The sequence below is a fragment of the Arachis stenosperma genome, chromosome 9 (genome assembly GCF_014773155.1).
Source record: "Arachis stenosperma cultivar V10309 chromosome 9, arast.V10309.gnm1.PFL2, whole genome shotgun sequence".
NCBI lineage: Eukaryota > Viridiplantae > Streptophyta > Magnoliopsida > Fabales > Fabaceae > Arachis > Arachis stenosperma.
The window spans coordinates 156,530,670-156,553,305 of record NC_080385.1 but is presented as its reverse complement, the minus strand read 5'-3'; the positions used below and the strand labels follow the sequence as shown (position 1 = coordinate 156,553,305).

At 33.0% G+C, this 22,636-nt stretch overlaps 2 protein-coding genes and 1 long non-coding RNA gene across 8 annotated transcripts; all 3 read left to right on the top strand.

Moving 5' to 3' along the window:
- The first annotated feature begins 1,232 nt into the window (after positions 1-1,232).
- On the top strand, positions 1,233-6,743 carry LOC130948277 (putative zinc finger protein At1g68190). Of its 6 annotated transcripts, none has more exons than XM_057876990.1 (7): positions 1,233-1,962; positions 2,206-2,460; positions 2,567-3,226; positions 3,568-3,915; positions 4,370-4,594; positions 5,159-5,469; positions 6,046-6,743. In XM_057876990.1, exons 3-7 carry the CDS (start codon positions 2,732-2,734, stop codon positions 6,134-6,136), a joined length of 1,470 nt encoding a protein of 489 aa, XP_057732973.1. In that variant the 5' UTR covers positions 1,233-1,962; positions 2,206-2,460; positions 2,567-2,731; the 3' UTR covers positions 6,137-6,743. The 6 variants fall into 6 exon arrangements, with proteins under 6 accessions (XP_057732973.1, XP_057732977.1, XP_057732978.1 ...); XM_057876994.1 differs by having other exon boundaries at positions 2,206-2,801; positions 2,930-3,226; XM_057876995.1 differs by having other exon boundaries at positions 2,206-2,801; positions 2,908-3,226.
- Positions 6,744-8,631: 1,888 nt separating this feature from the next.
- LOC130951056 (zinc finger CCCH domain-containing protein 15) lies at positions 8,632-11,767 on the top strand. Its single transcript, XM_057879667.1, has 3 exons — positions 8,632-8,707; positions 9,084-9,861; positions 10,944-11,767. Exons 2-3 carry the CDS (start codon positions 9,115-9,117, stop codon positions 11,268-11,270), a joined length of 1,074 nt encoding a protein of 357 aa, XP_057735650.1. The 5' UTR covers positions 8,632-8,707; positions 9,084-9,114; the 3' UTR covers positions 11,271-11,767.
- A 6,250-nt stretch (positions 11,768-18,017) lies between these two features.
- Positions 18,018-22,074, top strand: LOC130948375 (uncharacterized). The gene is made up of 4 exons (XR_009073028.1): positions 18,018-18,194; positions 18,314-18,457; positions 20,431-20,768; positions 21,709-22,074. It is a non-coding gene; the product is annotated as an uncharacterized LOC130948375 (long non-coding RNA).
- The last annotated feature ends 562 nt before the right edge of the window (positions 22,075-22,636 follow it).

Sequence of the window (22,636 nt, the reverse complement as noted above, 5' to 3'; positions counted from 1 at the left end):
TCTAACATATCGGGTTTGAGGAAGTATCACATAATTGTATCTTTCTTAAAAGTCTTTCCACAAATCTGTAAGATCTTTTAATGTGGGATATTCGTTTTTCAATCATTCGTCAAGATGATGAAGGAAAATCATGGCCTTGACTTTTATCCTTCTGGGATGTATTATTTTTAGCCTTAATGGTATCTTCAAGATCCATTGAATCAAAATGGATTTCAACATCTATATCCATGATAAATAATTATTTCCAAATATATCAAGAGTATTATATTCAAGATGAAAGAGTTTTGACATAATAAAAATTTGTTACCTGAAGTCTTCCTAAAACTTCGTTAGAGTTTCGTGCTAATAACGTGTTATAAAATAACTAAATAAATAAATAAAGAAGAGGTAACAAATATAAGATAAAGAAACATAAAAAGAGAGAAAGAAATATTGCAACATAAAGAGAGCGAGAATTGTTTATTGATGTGTGTTATTGTCCCTCAATTGCTTCTCTATTTATAGGCGAAGGAAGATTTACATTTTCAAATTTCTTTAATGCATTCATCTTTGAGAACATGAGCCGCCCATAATAAATAGCATCCACGTACTCATTCTTATCACAATATTTAAAATCCCCATGTTTGATTGATTTTTGTTTGTCACAACTAACAAACTAATGAAACGATGCTGATTTAAATTTTGGGAAGGGGAATCCATATTCTAGTTCGATATTATATGGTAAATAGTCTTCACTGTTCAGGGATACTGAACTTGGACGAACGAACCACTTTGTTCTTCTCTCCTTGTTCTATTCTTTTGTAGTTTCCATTATGTATTTATATTTTATATTAAGTCGTCATTGACTATATTTATTACTTTAATTTATCAAGTTGATGCCATTTGATGTGGTGCATTATGTTTATAATAATATATATATTAATTTGTCAAAATAATAATAACAAAAATAATAAATCTATATATTACATGGATAACGCCGTACATAGCGAGGATTTACTTTCAATTAGAATTTAGAAAACATTTAAAGAGTTGCAATTTGCAAATCAATGGGCTGAAGTACCCACCGTGCTAGTATAAACAACTTCATATTTCGTGGAAAAAATAATCACATTGACTGTCACAATTTGATGCATATAAGTGGAAACCTAGTAATACCCATTTATTTTCATATATTGAAGGTTTTCTGAAATTGTGGTAATAGTTGTAGGCACCGACACTTTTCTTTTCTCTGCACTACCTGTTGTCCCTATTTTCAAAGCTTTTGCCTGTAGATTCAAATGCGCAATGAACTTAATACTGACATTTCAAAACGGAAATGATTTCAAATTGTGTTTCGTTGAGCCCAAAATTAACAAATAAATTGAGAGTTTGTCCTGTGATAGTATAACAAAGCCTTGACTCTTGAGTGTTGACTCTTGATAGATGGAAAAGGTTAAGATGGGTGTGGCTCGTGAATCACGGGGGTGGGTTGAAGGGGTGTGGGTCCTACAAGGTTCCCCGCGCCCATCCCGGTTCGCAAGTTAGAAGGCGAAGTTTGATTGGCGGAGTGATGAACTTTCGGATCAACATTACCATTACCTTGACCTTTCTTTTCACATGTGAGGGAGGGTGAGGCACGCACTACACTATGCATCGGATAACGTCCCTGGACCCCACCACTCCTTGTCCACGTCTTCCCTTCCACGCTGGAAAGTTCACTCTCTTTATGACACGTCACCTCCACCATTGGGGCAAACACCTACAACGACCGTACCACCAACACCCAAACCCAGCGACGCATGTCTCCTCTCTCCTTCATACAACGCATTACACGACCTCACACTCGTCACACTCTTCTCTTTTCTTAGTTCTTCTCCCAAACTCCCTAATTTCTCCTTACTTAGTTGGATCAATTCAATTCCTTCCTCTTGAGAGAAAAAAAATAAAAAAATAGTTGCTGGTTTTATTGGGAAACAATCACGGGTACGTCTCTTCCTTTCTTCTTTTGCAGTTTTCCATGTAATTTGTGAAGTCAGCTCCTCCGCCTGCTTGCTTCTCTGAGTTTCACGAGAATTTCATGCTAGTTCTCTCTCTTACAAGGACGGACTGCTTTCTAACTTTGGGATTTTATAACTGTTTATTTGTTTTTGGGAACTTTAATAATTGCGATCTTCTTTTCTTTATTTGCCTTTTTTTTTGGTATTTTTCATTTTTGGGAGGTTACAGTGCTTTGCTGTTGCTAAGTTACCATTAATTTGGAATTTTCCAAGCTGGGCATGTGCATGAATGTGATGATTATTATTGATGAGTGATGATGACAACTATCATACTATAACTACAGTGTGTTCCGCATGCAACAGTTTAATTGACTATGCAACTTTTCCCTTTCGGATATCCAACAAAATTGGAGCTACAGAACTAGGATCTGAAGTTTGACTTTTACTGCCTTATTACTGGTTACCATCGTTTTTTATTATTGTTGTAAGGATTCAACTCCATGCAACTATATTTTGATGTAAACTTATGGTCTTCTTTTTAGCTGTATTCTGATTTGTTTTTATTTTATATTTTACATTTTGTTTTTTAGTTTTTTGCTTTAGACAGGACGGAATGGATTCCTTAACTTGACTTTGCCTTTGATGGAAAATGTCTCTGTATCTATCTGAGACCAGCTAGGCTAATATCTGGATTCTACTACATTCAAATTGCTGGCAGCATAGCATGGAGTTTCACAATTTCAGTGCTCATTTTCATGTTTGAAAACCAAAAGGGAATGGAGAAGGTCTGCGAATTCTGCACGGATTTGAGGCCACTTGTTTATTGTAAGGCTGATGCAGCTTATCTGTGTCTATCCTGTGATTCAAAGGTGCATTTTGCGAATGCACTGTCCAGCCGGCATCTTCGGACCCTTGTTTGTAACTCTTGTAGGTACCATCTTGCTTATGTGCAGTGTTTGGATCACAAAATATTAATTTGTCAAGAGTGTGATCAGAAGCTGCACGATGTCTCTTTACCACATCGAAAACGAGCTATCAGAAGTTTCATGGGTTGCCCTTCTGCTAAAGACTTTGCGATGCTATGGTGTTTTGGCTTGAATGAGATGGAAAACATCACCTGTGAGGATTTGTTTGGATCTGCTTCATGTGTTTCCGCTGATTCAAATATGGCACAAGCCTCTGTACGGGCTAGAAGTCGAATATCATCAAAGGCCAAACTTCATGGGGGATCGAGCAGTCGACAAGGTCAGGTATGCCTGATGATTATATATATTGATTAGCCATGTAAATTTTTTAAATTAACAGACAAAATGGTACTTAAAAAGTGATTGATTGCAAAAATCTGAAGCGAATACATAACTTAAAGCAGCCCATATATGAGGATACAGAGGTTGGATCACTGGATGTAAGTTTACCTTTGATATTCATTTTGAAAATGAATATCGATATGGAGTGGTTATTAGTTGAGAGTTGAAAAGGACCTATACTTTAATTGCTTTCATTTTGTTTTTGGATTTATGCAATGAAAGGATGCTTGAATTTAAGCCTTTGTTTTTGTAGAATTTGAAACCTGGTATAAGTCGTCTTGCAGATATTATACAGTGATCAAGAGCGAAAAAAGATTCTGCAGCAGATTATTGATTTAAAACAGCTTCAGCTAAATGAGAATACTGATCAAACTATAAAGATAAATGGACCTGAAGAAGAAACAGACTTAACTTCTTCAGCATATCAAACTATCAAGAAATCAGATGAAAAGTTCAATAAGCAAGAACAAAATTCAAAGGATGTTCTGGAAAAAGACAGTCACACAGTGGAGCTGAATCCTGAACCTTTGCCTTCTACGTTTTCTCAGCTTGATAACTTACCTTCAATTGTAGATCTTCCCTTACATGGAGAGTTATTCTGGACAGGGAAAAGTCCACCCCGAAGTAATCAGGTCAGCCTATAACTACAAACTTATTCTGCTGCTCTGGACTTTTCTGCAGTGATAAGCATGCTTTTGATAAGGGACTTAGTGCCAAATCATATAGAAATATGGCGTTCAGTTCATAAAGATGTGCAATACATAATTTTTCTTTTCCTCTTTTTAGTCTAATAATCCAGTTAAAAAGAAAATAATCTCAAAATGCTCAACATTTTATGCTGATGTTAACTAAGATTGTATGCCTTATATAGGCAACTCAAAGCACCCCAAATTTACTAGTAAGACAAGCCAAATGAATTGAATGTCTGACATCTAGCAGTGTAAGCAAACACTTGTATACTCTTTGTTGCAGTGACTATTAACATTCTATTTATTCAAATGAGGTTGGTTGTCATTTTATCGATTCAATACTCAAGCCTCTGGATTTTTGGTCATCTTGGAAAATTCTTTTTGTGAATCTTTGCAGTTGTGGTCCCAAAACATACAAGACCTTGGGATATGTGAAGAACTTGTTTGTCGAGATGATTTCAACATACCTGACGTTGATCTAACATTCCAAAACTTTGAGGAACTATTTGGAGATCAAGATCCAGTTAGAGCACTGCTTGATGATAATGATGTTTCCTGCTCCTCTTTAGAGAAGGATATGTCAATTGATAAGTCAGATATTGACAATCTAAGTGCAATAGAGGTCTGAATTTATACCTTCTGCTCTCTGAAATTTCTAACATCTTAACATTATATTCAACGCGTGTTATATTAAAGCATCATCATATACTTTATATGAGCTTGAGCAGAACATGGATCATATGGATAGCTTTTTGTAGACATGAATTATGTTTGCATAAATTCGTTGCTGTCATTCATTGTTGTTAGTGATTCCAAACAAGTAAACGAAGTTACAAAGTTAGCATATGTATGTAAAAGTTATTGCAGCCTTTTACAAATATAGTGTTTTATAAAATAGAAAAATGAGTGGCTTTTGTAGCCTTCTATATGTGGTGCAATGGTTTGAGTCCGTTATTGTGTAGCACAAGCATAAAATACATTTAGAAGGACATATGAACTTGTTAATTTAAAGTTGATTCCATTTGGTCTTCAACAAAATCTTATAATCAATTATTGACAGGTGGTGATGATTGAGCTAGTGTTTAAAATCTAACTATCTAAGATGTGAATGTAACAACATCAATGATACATCCTGCCTCAGAAATAAATTACTTTTTAATGTTATTGCTGTTGTCTGTGATGAAAGGATTCTTCGGCAGCCAGATCGATTACCATCTTGCAATCAGCTCATGAGAACAAGGATATCGATAGTACCAACATCCAGCATTATCCAAGAAGCACAGATCCTCCACACACAATTCGACCATTCGAGTCAACTGTGTCATCGTCTGTTTCAAGATTCTGGGCTGCAAGCAATCCTACTTATCACAATGACGGTGCCCTTTCTCCCTGCAGTGAAGAGAAAGGCTATTTAGGAAATTCAGCTGAATTGGAGATATCACATATGGAGGCCACACAAAATCTCACTCTCATGTATGAAGAGAATCCATCTCGACGGTAAGTGCTAATTATCTCCCTTCAGCCTTCCTTGTTTTGAACAATCACATACTATGGTGCTTTCGATTTCAGAAGAAAATTGCATCAATCTCCATCTCAGTATTGTTGTTAATATCTGAGCTTACTATTATTGTTACCATGCTGGTTTTAATAGTCGCAATAATGCAGGATGAGCCTGGAAATACCAATTAGGGTCAATTACACTAATCTCCCCTGAGATATAAATTATATAATATTCGATATCATAGTCATATGAGCTAATTAGGTGATCTACTGCATACTAATTCGTGCATACCATTTCATAATCCATACTGGAACATCATAAGTATACTTTCTACATAAAATATTTTACATATGGCATACCTTATGGCTTAAAATACCAACCTGTTCTGGTATCGGAACATATTGCGTTCCATATAACTATAATCAATACCTTTGTATTGTATAAATTGAAGTGTGCCGTATGTAATGTCCTTTAATTAACTTTAGGGGAGTTCAGTGTGATCTACCCTAGTAACTGATATATGTATGCCACTATTTTTCACATTTTTCTTGTTTATATTCTTTTGGTTCCAGGAACGAGAAGCAAGTTCGACTCCCATCTGGGAAACCTGGAGCTAATGTAAGAAAGAAGGTGAAAGGCACTGCCAAGGCAGAAAGCTATTGACCTTAGCTAGCAATAGCGTGTGAATGCTTTTTATATATATAATGTATTATCCATTTTCATGTTCATTTCACCAACTGATTCTTTCATTTTCATCATACACATACTTTTATATATTTCTAACAAGTATAGGGAGCACCATAATGTTAATATACTACTTCTTATTTGGAAGATTTAACATGTGTGCTTCTAATTAATTAGTAATAAGGGATAAGATCTACACATATTAGTCTCCCATTCAAATCTGCTAGCAGCCATTTTCAGTTGTAGCTCTGTGAATTGAGACAAAACAGAGAAAGGGACATCTGCTCCTTAGGCTTGACAAAACCACAAGAACAGCTAATTGAGATTGTTTTAGTTATAATAGTCTGCATGGACCGAAGCTGTAATGAAAAGGAAATGTAATCTGACCATTGCTTGTTTTATGGAAAGTCATTATGAGAAGAATTGTGTGGCTAACTTAACAACCGTGACACAAAGGAAGCCCTTCACTCATTGGAGGAAAAATCAATATCCGGATTAGTTATCTTTTAATATTTAGAAATTACAAATTCATTTATCGCAATAAAAGGACAACAAATTAGTCTTTCGATGTAAAAATCATACTATATGCGAGGACTAACGTGGGCCTGTTTTTTTTTTAAGATGAGTTTGTTATTTATAAATTTTGATTAACTACTTTACTTTTTTATGGATGGGATTAGGAATTTAATCTTGCTTTTTTTTAAAAAAAAATGATTTATTGGTACCATGTATTTGTGTTCTTTTATTCACCATTTCACCAAACATTTTGATATAAGATTTTGAATTGATAGAGTAGCGATTAGAAGAAGAGGTTGTTGTAAATGTGATTAAGAAGCAAGCACCTTTGCCTTCACCTCAGAAATAAGAAAAGAGTATGATGGGCTCTATCTTCCTAAATGACATGTGGCTTAAGATGTCCTCATGACTTGAAAATTGGAAACATATGTGCCAAAGACCACCAGCCAATAACCTCCGATCCTTCAAAATAACTTCAAAATCAAGCATTAAATAATCAAATGCCTCTTCTAACCGCAACTACACCTTGAATACGCTCTCTAAACTATCTCATCTCTCCCCCTTATTATGTTTTCTGTTAGAACCGATAAAGTCATTATATTCTTTATATACAATACATGTTCTAGGTGGGACCCTATTGTGTGCTTTCGATGTGATTGAATGTTGATTAGAGTTGGACATCATTTCATATTGCCAACCATCATATATATACCACAAATCCTAATTAATCTAACTTTTCCTGATTTGATTGTTTTAAGAAAAAAATAAACAATCACATATTTGATGGAATAGAAATGAGTTGAAAAGATGAATACAATAGTAATTGATATGAGAATTACTGAAGTGTATGTAGTTCAATGATAAATGCAGACTCAAATAGATTACCCATCTGATCCAAATAAATTGAACATATGATTTCAACAAATATTTTGAAATATTTTTGTTAGTGATCTATCTTTTTGAAATAATTTTTTTTATAATTATGCAATTTTTTCATGATTCAACTCCAATTTTCTGGAAAAAAAAAAAAAAAAGAAAGCCTCCCAGTGCAACATTCACTAAATTATATTTATTCCAATCTAATTTCTTTGAAAATCTAAGTACATATCTTTAAATTAATGTATCTAAATTTAAGTTATTGTGAATCCAAAAAATCATTCACTATATGCATCTTAACAACCTTTTCTTTTTTCCGATAAACATTGATTCATTTTCATGTCCAAAAAAATAAAACTATAAAAGTTGTACTCATTTTATCTCCACTATTTTTTTTCTTAATTTTCTCTATTTTTAAAATTTCTTTCCTCCGTTGCTATCTCTTTCACTCTGAGTTCACATACTCATGTAAGTACAAACTAGCCTCTATGTAAAATCTTCTGTTACTTATATATTAAGTGTAGCTAAATATATGAGACCAATTTTATTTATTTGAACATATTAAATATACATAATTTAAACATAATAAAAAACAAAAATGATGTAATAATTTATATTTTTCTTCTTTTTTTTTTCGTTTACAATACCACTATGGTATGTAGTATAGTATAGGAAAGTTATCAGCTGTACCTAGGAATATCGGTGTTCCAGTTGTACCTATAGTATATTAGTATGTACTATGTACAACAGTACACGTAGCTTCTTTCCATATCTCCGGCCATTATCATTTGATGGAGCTACAGAATAAAAGTTTGCAATTGCAATGTAGTGAGTAGTAACCCTGAGACCTGACTCTACAGCAAGTCAGCAACCTGTGCCTTTCAGCTCCATGGGCCCCACCAGACTAGATTACCCAAACAGCCCCCGCTGATACCGGGTTCTACTGAAAAGAGTAGGGGCTAACGTGGTAAAATCACTTCCCACCCCTCGATAATTGCACAAGGGTCCGAAAGAGCATTCTGTTAGGAAGTGTGTCGGAGACGGTTTTTTTCCCTCGCACCAAACACACTACCCCTCTCTCACTCATCGCCACTATATAAACCCTTCTTCCACCTTTCTCTCTCTCTCAAGAAGCTCAGAACCAGACGACGACGTCAGGTCAGGGATTCTTCTTCTTTGCCCTTAGCGTCCATGTTACGTTCCACAAACTCTGATTCGTATCTCAATTGGACCTTACTCTATTCCGTTATTTTCCATTTCAATTTATTGTTATCATAGTTTTATATTTGTTATATAATGATTGTTTCATCAATATCATGTTCATTTCTTGAATCATCGCGTTTTGTTTTTAGTTTTTGTTTATATATATTCGATCACATTTATAACAGTTTCTGTGAATTCTTGATGATTCTGTAAAGCAATTGCGACGTAGAAATTTGATGTACGAATGAGCTAAAGAAATGTGACTGATTCCGTTAATTAGTTTATAGTCAAGTTTCTGATATTTTCATATATTTGATCGCGATATTTACAGCATAAATCTTGCATCGAGGAGAGAAAAAAAAATGCATAACAAGGAAGCTTGCTCTCCCTCCTCCAATGGCGGATTTGGAGCCAACACCGCTACTGGCGGTGGTCAAATCCAGTCCAATGGCGGCGCATTGGCTTCGTTCTACTCTGCTCTCTTGAACGACAATCCGTCGCTCTCGGCGAATAGCAGCAGCTCGCTTTACCCGTACTCAGAGTCGGGAACTCAGATCAACTCGTACGACTCTTGCGTCATACAGAAGCACCAGGACATGGTGAATCGTCACAGCATGTGCCTCAATCGCCTCGTGGAGACTTCCAAGGAGGTAGAATCTCTGCGGCAAGAGAACGCGCATCTCCGTGCGGTGAACAAGGAGCTCCAGAAGCAGCTCAACTTCGTCATCCAGGCTTCGCTGGAGAACCAATTCGGTGGCGGCTCCTCCTGCCAGGGTCAAACGACGCCGTTCGACGTGGTGCATGGATTCCGCGGGTTTCAGATTGGGGAAGGAAAAGAGAATTGCGGTGATTGGAATAGTAACAACACCAACAATAATAGCAATAACAATAAGGAGCAGGAAGTTTCGGACGAGAGTCCAACGAGCGTGATTGAGAACAACGGCGTTGAGGTTGAGAGGTTCTCTCTCCCAAAGAGCATATCTGTGAGGTCCAATGGTTACCTGAAGATGGCTCAGTCTGCTGCTGCGGCTACTGCCACCAACACCACTACCTGTCGCACTAAGCCTACGACTCGCCCACGCGTCTCCTCCACTCCACCTGATGCCGTTGTAAGCACGTAAAACTCACGCGCTATATATTTTTTCCTTTTAATTAATTAGTTTATTAATATTATTTATTAGTATTAGTCAATTATCTTCTTTGCTTTGGTGTGTGTGATTATTGTTGCTTTTATCGTTATTTACCGAACTTGAAATGCCTTGATAATCCTTTTTTCCTTCGGAAACAAGTTATGTAAAAACCTTGCTTGTCAGCGTCATAACCTGGTAGCTGCAACGAACGGAGTAGTTTGGTTGTTTTCTAAATGACGGATATATAATTAGAAAAATGCGTGTGCTTGTTTTGTAAGGGTGCAAGCACACTCTAGCTGTAGGTAAGCTCACCCGACCCCATTCGCTCTAGTTGCTTTGAGGCACAAAAGAGGACTAGTAGCCCGACTTTGAAGCATTTTGTGTGATAGTCTGAATAAGTAACCTGCGTATTGGTACCTTTGGCTTAGGATCGTTAGGTGGGCTTCTTGATTTTTTTCCATTTTTGGCAAAGTTGTGGCTATTTAGTACCTTCTCTACCTTTGTACAATAACTATATATTTTGCATGTGTATCTAGGATGAATTTATTATTGCATATTTACCAGTAGCATGATGGAGAAAGATAGAGACATACTTAAGGGGTCAAATATTTACCTTTTTCTTCATATACAGATGACTTTTAAAATAGGCTAATTCTGTGATGTTTATAAATTGATATCTAATTTTTATAAATACCATGATAATCACTTTTAAAATATTCATGATAGCAATCTACTGTCAACATCCAATCCGCCGGTGATGCTGCGGGTGGTGTGTAAGTTCAAAGTTTTATTACATGAAGGCAAAAAATAACTTGAGGACACTACCAATATGGGTAAAATGGGTATACACACACACTAATTATGTAGCTACTTAAATAGAATCATGACTTTACTTTCAATTGTTTACGAAATTACAATATCGAAAGGACATCAATATGGCTGACGACAACCAGATTCAATTGTTGTCATCCAGAAGAGGAGTTACTATCTTTTATTTGTTGGTGGTTGATCTATAGGGTTTGACTATTGTTTAATATTTGCGTATGTTTTGTATGGTGCAGCAAAAGGTATATGTGCGTGGAGGGAAGACAGAGGAAGAGCCTCTTGAGATGGTGGTTTATAACCAAGGGATGTTCAAGACTGAGCTGTGCAATAAATGGCAGGAAACAGGGACATGCCCATATGGAGACCACTGCCAATTTGCTCACGGCATAGGGGAGCTTCGCCCAGTGATCCGCCACCCCCGCTACAAAACTGAGGTCTGCAGGATGGTCCTTGCTGGTGTTGTATGTCCATATGGCCATAGATGCCATTTCCGCCACGCACTCACTGAACAAGAGAAAGCTATATCACATCCTAAGTCCAGAACAATCAAGCTCGAAAGATAGATAAGATACCTGCTAAGTCCCACGGAGAGAATGGACATGTTCATATCACTCAACGAATTGAAGACCATACATAATAATTTTCTTCTTTGTGTAATTACAGACATAGACAAGCATTATAGGGAAAAAAAAAAAGTTTAATAATAACTTTCCTAATGAATAGCAAAGGAAAGCAAGAGGGAAAAAACAAAGAAAAAGAAAAAGAGAGGTTCGCATCAAGGTGAGATCTATAGCAGGATTCTTGAGGCGAATATTATTGGTCGTCATTCTTTTTTCTTTTGAATCTGGACTCTTTTTTTTATGGTGACATTTTGGATACCTCATACCTAATCCGTTTGGTGATCCCACACCAGTAACCAAGGGAAAGTACGCTTAGTAATGATGCTATTTTTTTGATACAATGCAAAGCAAGCAATTTCTGATTGTGGCTGTAATATGTTTCTTGTAGTCTAGCTTTTTGCTTGTACGGTATTTTTGCTTCTTGTACTATCTCTTTTACTATAAACATAAATACATTTACCTTAGGAATAGACTTCATGGGAAAAAAATATTATATACATTATTTTTTTTCATATCATTTTTGTTTTTTATCTTTAATATTAAAAGTGAGTTTTAATAATTAAGAAAAATTGTGTTTTGTATCATAAAAAATATAGATATATACAAAAAAAAAACGATGCAAACATTATTCTCCTAAATAAAAAATAAAAATAGAGTATTACAAGAGGCTTTTAAGATTGTGTTGTTTTCGGCCTGAGCAAGTTGAAGAATGTTTGGGCTGTGAATGCACCAGCCAAGGGCTGGGTATTACCATTCATGTTTGGGCCTCAACTACAAGATAATTTTGGTTAACTCAATTATAGGATTGTAGGTATCCTGGGCCTCATAACTTCTCACGACCCCGAAAGATACAGCATAAGAGTAAATCATTAGACTACGCCAGGCCCACTTGACCAAAAAAAACAAGGACGCCGCCAGGCTACGGATTCCTTTTTATGATTATAAATATTTTTGGCGTATTAGCACTTAAGTCAAATGGCCAACCAAAATTGTAATGTTTTAAGAGATTATTAATACTAAGACACTGATATACTTGTATATGAATTGGCAATGCCTAATTGCTTAGAAGGCAAACAGTGAGTAGGACGACAGAAAAACTAAAAATGTTGAACTTTGCTTGCACAGCCGTTTGTAGCGGTAAACGTGTCCATGTTATCTCTAAAGTCTAAACAATAATAGAGGGTAGTGGTCCCAGTTTGGTCATTGTGCTCCCCGTCTAATGTAATCTCCACTGGCTTTATTATAGAAAGCTGACCTACCCTCACTTGCACGCGCCATGACCAAGGCTCTCTCCGCACTATTAATTTGTGGAATTAGTGCATCCAAATCCCAAATTGTTCGAGAGAGAAGGGAAAGAGGGAAGAGCTTGAGGAAGTTATGGGATATGGGAGGACCGGCAAATTAGCATAGCAAATCTCATCTGAATTTTTGGATGATATTTCTATTTATTTTGCCGATTCCACCCATTCCTATGATTTCCTCTCGTTCCTCTCTTTCTACTCGCCTCTCCCCTCTCACTTATTCCTTTTTGGTAAGCCATATCTACTCTTATAAATGCATCTCCTTTTATGTTTAATATCTTTCTAGTTTCTATCCTCATAAAACATGTCATTATAATAATACTAATACTTTGGATCTGGCCACATTCCTATAACAGATCTCACTGCCACTTATTTCAACATAAACTAATTGTTCTAACATCTAAAATTAATACTCGCTTTGTTTCCATGCTCGCTTTCCTTGTTGATCTGTACTAAACAGAGCTCCACGACAAGGCTAAATTTTCTTATTGATCAATAGATCCACGATTCCTGTTCGGTATGCTTACTAATAATAAATATATACAGTACTAGATATTTTTATCCTCTATGTTTCAAGTGGAACTACTGTTAAATAGTTTCTAAAAATTATTGTGTATCATTATCGCTGCTAATAGTTACCGCTTGATCCTTCATATTCCACCATTAACAACAGAAAGGGGACATCTGTATTCTATTTTCTTTTCACCACTCTCTTTTAACTGCCAACATTTTATTAATTGTTTCACTTTAAAAAATTTAAATTAAAAAATTTGTATAAAGAGGACTAAAACTAAAAGTTTATACAATCAAATATTGTATCATATATCTAGTAATATTAATTTTTTTGTTATTTTTAATAAAAAAATTATTAACAAGTATCATATCAAAATAAAAATTTATAATAAAAATAATATTTTAATATCATTCATAACTAAAAATATTTGTTCTCCAATATTTTTTATATATGCATTTAAAACAAATTAGTAAATACTGTATGTAAAATACATACATATTAATAAATAATTTATTTAATATGTTCTAATTTTAATATTATGAGAAAATAAATAAATTTTAAAATAAATTGACTTTGTATATATTTTTCTTAATACATTTAGTTAGGAGTTATTATAAAAATTAAACTATTCTTTTACATGATAATAGATGTAAGAACTAAAGGAAAAAAAAAAAGAGAAAAAAAAATAAAAGGAACAATAAAAAAATCGTTGAACAAAATGACTTGACCTATAAAAATATAGTTAGTGGAAAGAAAAGTTTTAAAATGTAAGAAATGGGATTTGAACCTAGATTTATAGTATAAAAATTTCACTTGTAAACTACAAGGGTAGTAGGACTATAACCAAATTTTGCAAGTTAGACTACGAAAAAACCACGTGTATATAAAATGGCAAATAACTACCTTAAAAAATTCTCACATCCAATATGCTCTTTCACAAAGCAAAATTCACATCAGTGATGACCAGTTGGTACACTAATTTTTTAAAGAAAAATAAAATTATTCATAACCCCAAACTAAGCCTGAATTTATAATTTAAATACAATATGAAAGCCGTCAAATCTCTCTTGGATAATTTATTTGATCAACCCTAAACACGCAAATTTTTAAGCGTACCAACATAGATTTATAATGCAAAATAAATGTAACTATAATGTAAGCCAAACATCTCAATTTTCCTATGATACGTTTAGTGCTAAGAAAACATTTTGTGATCCTAAATACCATGCTAAGACTTTATCTATTTAAAAACTAGACTGAACATAGAGCACAAATTTAGAACAAACTAAATGATAAGGATTTATTTTTTAATCTACATTAAAGGGTACATATTTAAACTAAACTAGTTCGTTAGTGAATTTTTACTCCATGGTAAGCATACCATGAAATTAATTCTAGAGAATAAATTTGTTGGTCCACCATTATATATAGTGTGCATGTTGGTCCAGATAATTTTTTTTTTGTGAGCAACATTGGCCAGACGGTGGATTAGCCTCAACAAATGGTACCAATTCTTTTAAATGCTTGCTCGATAATGTGTTGTGAACTTATGACATTTTCTAATTTAGATATGGAAAGGAGAATTGCGTAGCACGCAGTTATGAAGTGTATAGATATTTTATGCAATTGTAATGTTATAAGCAAAAATTGGATTGTCTATTTTTTGATACACAAATTAGAAGGTCTGATTTGTATTAAAAATTTTAAAAAAATTAAGGTATATAAATTAGATTTTTGAATTTGTGTATCCCAATTTTTTTAATTTTTTAAACATAAATTAAAAAGTTCGATTATCTTTATCAAAATTTAAATTTTTTTTTTTACACTAATCGAATTGTGTGATTAATAAGCTTAATTTTTTTATAAAGAAATTGAATAGTCCAAAAAAATGAGCCAACTTGTGATTGGTCGAAACTCTATAATTGCAACTTGCTTCCTAGGAATATGTGTGAATAATTGAATATGTTTTCCATGTATAAACGGTGTACACTAATGAGCCTTTCTTTACTCATATTAGAAAGGTAGGAGAGAGCATGACAAGATTTATGTATATATATAAATTGTGTAAAATAATAAAGTATACAAAAGTATTTATAGATGTTAAAAAATATTAAAATAATAAAAATATAATATTTTATAATAAATATTTAAATATAATAAATAATTTTAACGAATATTAATAGATCTTAATCTATTTTAATATCTTGAACTATATAATAAATAAATTATCCAGATTAATTTTGTTTTAAAACAAAGTTTTCATAACATGTCATTAGAAAACATGGAATCATATATACAGGAGGGCTTTTACTTTTTAGATTGAGCCTGACACACAGCAACATGATTAAAAAATAAATAATAAGAATAAACCAATAAAAAAATAGAATAAGAAAATAAAAACAAAACAAAACTAATAGTAGAGCAAACACATAAGAATATTTGTAATGAAGTATTTTTAGAGTATTATTTTTAATATTTTTAAAAGATAAATTAATTTAGAATTGAAATATATAATAGAATTAATTAATGAAATAAAATTGATATCATCTTAAAATTTTGTCACTTATATAATTATGTTGATGAAATAATTAAAAATAATATAAAATTTTAATTGAATTAAGATTAAGTATTGAAAGCACAAATTTTAAATCATTATTTATAACAAATAATCTTATAAATATTTATGTGTCATCTTATAATATCTAAAATAAAAATAAAATTAAAATTAATATTGAAGATAATTTAAATATTACTTGAGAATTTATATATATTTACAACAAAACCCTCTATTACATACTAACCTCATGGTTTATATGACCATCAATATTTCTTCTTCCTTTTCGCTGCTTCCTGGTGAGGTGTGTTTGCAGCAAATTAGTAGATGAATTTCATAAGAACGCCTGTATATTGCATAAGCCAAGTTCGAACCGCCACATTTAATGGCAGTAAAATACATTCCAAATTAGATCACACCTTGGAAACAAAAATCGAGGGAAAAATAAAAATAAAAAAATAAGCCGGAGAAAAAGCATCCCGTGAGCATGGTAATTGACACAACAATCGGGTCTTGGTCTTCCATTTAATACAACTTTTGACATTACAACTCGCATATGATGTTTAGTGCGTTTTTCATTCAATTTTGTCGTAACTCAGTAACAATATTACAATACAGTCCCACACCTTACTTTTTTAGGTTTGTGAAAGTTGCTCTAATAAAAATTTTATAATTGTTATTATGTAAATATATTTTATTTTAATTATTAAATAATAAATTATTAAATTATAGAATTTAATTTTTATATATTATAAAAATATTATTTTTATTTAAAATATAACTAAATAAATAAGTCCCATTTTTAAAATAAAGATCATGAAGAGATATTTCATGGAAGTAATTGTCATAAAATAATGCATTCCGAACAATGCAACACGTTAAATATTGTCCTCTCCCCAGTGACAATGAGTAGTACACTATGTGTCTGGATTGTTTAACGTGTGAAAAATTAAAAACATATATCGTTTGCAGAGGATACAAGATGTGTCATAGTAAATATTTCGTGTGAAGATGAGATATAAAAAGAAAAAAAATTTGAGTTCTATATAAATAAAGATCCTGTTCTGGTAAAACCATTACATTTTCTCATCCTTCTTTTCTTTTTATCTTACAAATGGATAATAACGAAAATATATTTATTAGTGTGTTTGTAAATGCAAACATAAAAATGGATGAGCATGGAGTTGTATTTGAATGTGCAACTCCTATACTAATGCGTATTCGTTGTGTGGATTTTCTGACTGAGTTAAAAAAAATTCATATTAATGAATATGAGAATAATTCTTGGTCAGAAACAAATGGTGAAAATTGGATCCAGAATTCTAAAACCCTTAGGAAATCAACAATCTAATTTCGAGTATTTGGCTTGAAGGAATAAAGGCGACAGCTATGTCCAATTAATGTTAATATATTTGAGTTCATCCCGTGGTTAACTTACTCATCTATTTAGGGTTGGAAGTGAGTCAAGTCAGCTCATGAGCCAGCTCGAGTTCGGCTCGTTAATAGCTCGATAAGCTAAGCTCGTGAGTTGGTGAGCCAAGCTTGAGACTGGAATTGAGCTCATAAATTAAATAAACCGAACTTGAGTTTGGATAAGCTCAGCTTATTAGCTCGATTATATACATATTAATACACATATCCTATACGCATTTAGTCTATACTTTTAATATTATATATATGCATATGAAATAGTAATATATAATTATATATATTAATGATCTTAATTATTTAAAATTTTATATTTATTTATTACATATAAATAGGACATAAATAAAAAATTTATATTTATTGACAGATAAACAATATATAAAATTATTCTTTTAAATATTTTTTAAAATATATAAGTTATAATTTATTGATATAAAATTATAGATTTTGTATTTATGTTTTTATTATTTGAGTCAGCTCGTGCGTTTTCGATAAGCCGAGCTTGAACTTAAAAAGAATGCTCGATTGTTAATGAGTGAGCCAAGCTCAATTTTAGTGAACCAAGCTTGAGCTTAATCTAGCTCGACTCAACACGGCTCACTTCCAGCCGTACATCTATTTAAATAAAACTTAGATTTGTAAGAGTGTCAAACTGCTTTAAATTTAAATAGATGAATAATTGAGTAAAGCTAAATGATGGGTCTGATTTGGCGGGTAGGAAAGCAATGAATTGAATTATTTGAAAAGAAGTGGGGCAGAGGTGTCGGGTGAATGCTTATCTTGAAGGAATCTCATGTTTTAATCAGACTTGCCACGCGTCTGTCCTCTTTTAATCACAGCCCTCAATTCAAGATTCCTTCTCTCTTTTACTTTATTATTTAAGGTGAGAATGAGTGATGGATGGAAGGAAGTGGCGAATGAACGGAAAAGGGAGACAAGATTAGGGGAAGGCGTTGGTATGGGGGGATTGGGAAGGAATGAATGAATGTGACGTGCCTTCAATGCTTCTTCCCTACACCTCCCATACCAATTTGCTTTTCCCTTGTTTCTCCCCCTTCCCTTCCTTTCTGGTAATTTAACACTATTTCCATTCTTCTCTCTTTCGCTTTATATCTCTATTTCTATTTCTGCAATTGCTATGGCTAATTCTTTTACAACATACCTATTTCATTTCATTCCGCAAAATAAGTCGAATGCTTCTGAGGTAAATATTTCTGCTATGGAATTCTTCCTTGATTCGAATGAACAAGTTGTTACAATCGGAAATGGGCAACAATGACGAAGACGAAAGAAACTTCATCAAAATAAAGATAAAGGACCTCGCACAATTGCAGTTAAGTTGCTTTAGGGTGTAGAATTGCAGATTCATGATCTTTTTTTTCTCACTCATATATCCTCAACTTCTTAGTATTTTCAAAGATGACCAAAGAAGGGCTATTTTACCCTGTAGGTCCTCTTTTCTTAGACTTCAGCTCTGAAAATACAAAAAATATATATATATATTATTAAAAAATTGGATGATAATTAAAATTTATTATTTTTAATTATTAAAAAATTTTATATATTATTTTCAATTTTTCATTCGCATCCAAAAATATATACATTATTATACAGAGGTAGTTGGTCTTTTAAGTTTTAAGAAACCAACTAATATATTCTCTTAATAGATAAGAATTTATATATAGTTTTCTTTATATGAAATTAATAGTAATTATTTAATAATTTTTAATTATTAACTTCGCATAAAAATAATTAGATATAAATTTTTATCCTCTTAACATTTTACCTAACACATGGTTTCTTATGTTAACTTTTTGTTTTAATATTTTAACTTCAGTTCCACGAGGACATTGAGTATATTTAAAGCAAAAAAAAAAAATATTAAGTATATTTTCATATTTATTACAAGGTGGATCTCCAATATTTCAAGAGATTAATGTTACAACATTATCATATTTATCTTTATCGTTTATTATATTAGGTGAGATTTAAAAGATTTGAGCAGATATAATGTTATAAGATTAAGTTCTTTTTTTACTATGAAAAATTTTCAGAGATTCTATATATGCCATATTTTGATGAGTAGATTCTTTTAAAATAAGAGGCAAGTCTAGATATTTAATGACACTAGATAAAAAAAAAGGAAACAATATTAGCTAAACTTTGAGAAAAAAAAAAGAGATTTATAACATTTTGTGAGATAGAAAATGATGAATATATTATAATGTTTGATACTATATCTTATAATTGAGATGAGCCCTTCTTTTTATAGAAATTTCTGATTGACAAACATATCTTACAGAATTTAAACAAGTCTATTATACAATGCAAGCTGAAAGATAAGGATAAACTTTATCTCTTCCTGACTTAGCTAGATAAGTGACCATGGTCACTTTATTTTAGTGCGCTTAATAATTATACATAGTGGGAACTCCTGCTTTAATAGACAGACGGCTTAAAATAGTCTTCTGGAATGGTCCATTATCATTTGAGTAGGATGATGTGTGATCACAAGCCAGTTCTAAAATTCATATTTGAGTCCTGTAAGTAGGTAAGTGGGTCTTTAGTGTTCTTCTCATTATGATTTTGGGCATCTTGCACATATGGATCATATAGGTCTAAACATGGGTTTTCAATGTCATTGAATATCCCTGCATCAATTTTGGTTGGGTTAGGTGGTAAGGCATATGTTCTAACACTTAGATCTTCAGACTTTATCAAGATTTCTGTTTGAAGTTGGGAGATATCTGAATGTGCTAGGCTGATCAGAGAAGTTATGTTTTGATCTCGGAGTATAAAAAGAGTACTGTCCAAATTGATTAATTATTTCTGAGGTTATGAATTTGGATTGAAACTCTTGGAGTGTGGTTGGAACATCTGATCTAAATGAGAGTCCTTCAATTACATCTCTTTCTCCATATATTTTAGGTTGTCACAGTTAACAAAGATATTTGGCCAAGGCATTTAAGATTGACTTTGTCAACTCTGGCAACCTAGAATATAAAGAAAAAAAGATGTAATTGACAGACTCTCATTCAGATGTTCCAACCAAGGTTCTGAAAACCGGTTCAGATCAGTCGGTCGAACCAATAGAACCGTGAACCGCACATAAAAATAATTCGGTTAAACAGCAAAATCGCAAATATTAAAAATTGGAATTGAACCGGTGAACTGGCCGGTAATCGGTCGGTCGAACCGAACTGTGACTCGGCCGGTTTTTTGGCTGGGCAGCAAAACGTTGCCGTTTTATGCCTTCTGGTGCCTTAAATCCCTAATTCGATCCTCCCCTTTCTTTTCGAGCTTCAGAAACTGAGAACTGAGAGTGAGAACTGGGATCTGGGAACGCCTCTCTGACTCTCACACGATCGTCCTCGTCCCTCACCTCCGTCCAGCGACCGCGTCGTGCCGCCGCCGTCATTCATTCGAACAGCCACCTAATCGTGCAACAGCCATCGTTCCTTCGCCAAGCTACCTCTGTTGCGCAGCAGTCCTTCCTTCGAATAGCCACTTCCATCGCGAAGCAGTCGTCGTCCATTTGAAGGTGCTCCACCACTGCTTGGTCACTTAGTGTCGCTGTCTCCCACTCTCCCTATTGCATGTTCTGTTGAAGTCTTGAAGGTGCCTTCGAACTTCCAGAGTTTCAGGTAATTTTTAAAATTTTTTTTTTCAGTTTACCATGTCTCTGTCTCCCTAATGAGTTTGATTTAATAATTTGTTGATTGTACGAAGCTCTGTGAAGTGTGAACTGAAGTCACTACAGTGTGACATGATGAATTCTGAAACTGTGAACTCTGTCTCCTTATTTTATTTTTCTTTGAACTGTGTAGTGTGTAACTGTGAATTGATTCAAGATTCAACTAATTCTGCTTTGGTTAATAATTGTTGTTTACTGATAACTGAACTGATTTTACTTTGTTTACTGAACTGGATTTTGTTGTTTGTTGAGTAATTGTGAATAATTTTTAATAATTTAGGATGTTGTTTGTTATGAACTTGAGAGTTGAGATTATTGGGTTGGATTGCTGGTAATGTTTAGGTATGGATGAAAATCTGATGATTGATGACAAAACTTGTATCATTTTGATGTTTCCATGTTATGTTTGATTTGTTGTTTTGTTTTTTGACTTTTGAATTTGTATTTGAATGAGATTATAACATTCTGGTTTATGTAGTACTTTTAATTTGAATGATATTTTAAAGTTTAATTAGACTATAATTATATTTTCATGTGTTTATTTATATTTTATTTATTATTTTATTATAAAACGATTTTTTCGGTTCAACTACAGTCGAACCGGTTGAACCTATAAACCAGTAGCTAGAACGGTTCGATGATCGATTCGGTTTTCAGAACCTTAGTTCCAACCACACTCCAAGAGTTTTAGTTTAGATTCATAACCTCAGGAATAATTAATCGATTTGGATAGTACTCCTTTTACGTTCTGAAGTCAAGACAGAACTTTTCTGATCAGCCTAGCACATCCATACATCTCCGAACTTCAAACAAAAATCTTGATGAAGATATGAATTCTGAAGATGCTAGAGTATATGCCTCACCACCTAACCTAATCAAAATTGATGCAGGGATACCCAATGACACTGAAAGCCCAGATGCACACCTATATGATCCATATCTGCAAGATGTCCAAGATCCTAATGAGGAGAATACTGAAGACCCAATTACCTACTTACATGACCCAAATATGAATTTTAGAGCTGTCAAGTTGGCTTATGATAACACATCATCCTACTCAGACGGTGATGGAACCCTTCTAAAAGACTATTTTAAGTCGTTCGTCTATTAAAGTAAGAGTCTTTACTATGTATAGTTATTAAGCGCACTAAAATAAAGTGACCACTGTCACTTATCTAACTAAGTCAGCAAGAGATAAAACTTATTCTTATCTTCCAGCTGGCATTGTATAATAGACTTGTTTAGAATATGATATAAACAGAATCTACAAAAATTTTTAATAATAGAAAAAGAATTCGATATTATAACATTAAGTTCTACTAAAACCCTTTAAATTTCTAGTGATCGATAAAAATAAATATAATGATGTTGTAATATCGATCTCCTAAAATATTAAAGATCTATTTTTGTGTTTAAAATATTTAATGAGTATATGATGATAAATTATATTTGACAATATCAGTTTAAAAAATTAAATTGACAGGCATAATTGTTGTCGAGATCTTACCTTTCATTTATGATTGTATTTGTTTTCAAGGAATTAACAAGGCTAATAACTAAATAAGGTATCCTTTCTTCCTTTGGTCTGGGTTGTCTTTTTGTAAATATTTACACAAAATAAGAAATCTTTTATTGCCCAAGCGCTGATGGGGCTCATTAACAAGGCTCTGACTATTGTTAATGTCCCTCCCACTCCTTTTTAATTTTGTTCTTTTATTTTTTTTTGAACTCAGCCTCTTCAATCACCAAAAAAAAAAAAATTATTTAACATTTAAGTAGTGCAGTAGAATTAGATTTTTCAGAGTTAGTGCAGCCGCG

What these genes read in the sequence shown, in the direction of transcription:
- LOC130948277 (XM_057876991.1), top strand. Translation starts at nt 2,732, where the DNA reads ATGTTTGAAAACCAAAAGGGAATGGAGAAGGTCTGCGAATTCTGCACG. An exon ending in CGAGCAGTCGACAAGGTCAG is followed by an intron (nt 3,227 to 3,567) that starts GTATGCCTGATG and finishes GTCGTCTTGCAG; the next exon opens with ATATTATACAGTGATCAAGA. An exon ending in GTCCACCCCGAAGTAATCAG is followed by an intron (nt 3,916 to 4,369) that starts GTCAGCCTATAA and finishes GAATCTTTGCAG; the next exon opens with TTGTGGTCCCAAAACATACA.
- LOC130951056 (XM_057879667.1), top strand. Translation starts at nt 9,115, where the DNA reads ATGCATAACAAGGAAGCTTGCTCTCCCTCCTCCAATGGCGGATTTGGA. An exon ending in CCACTCCACCTGATGCCGTT is followed by an intron (nt 9,862 to 10,943) that starts GTAAGCACGTAA and finishes TGTATGGTGCAG; the next exon opens with CAAAAGGTATATGTGCGTGG.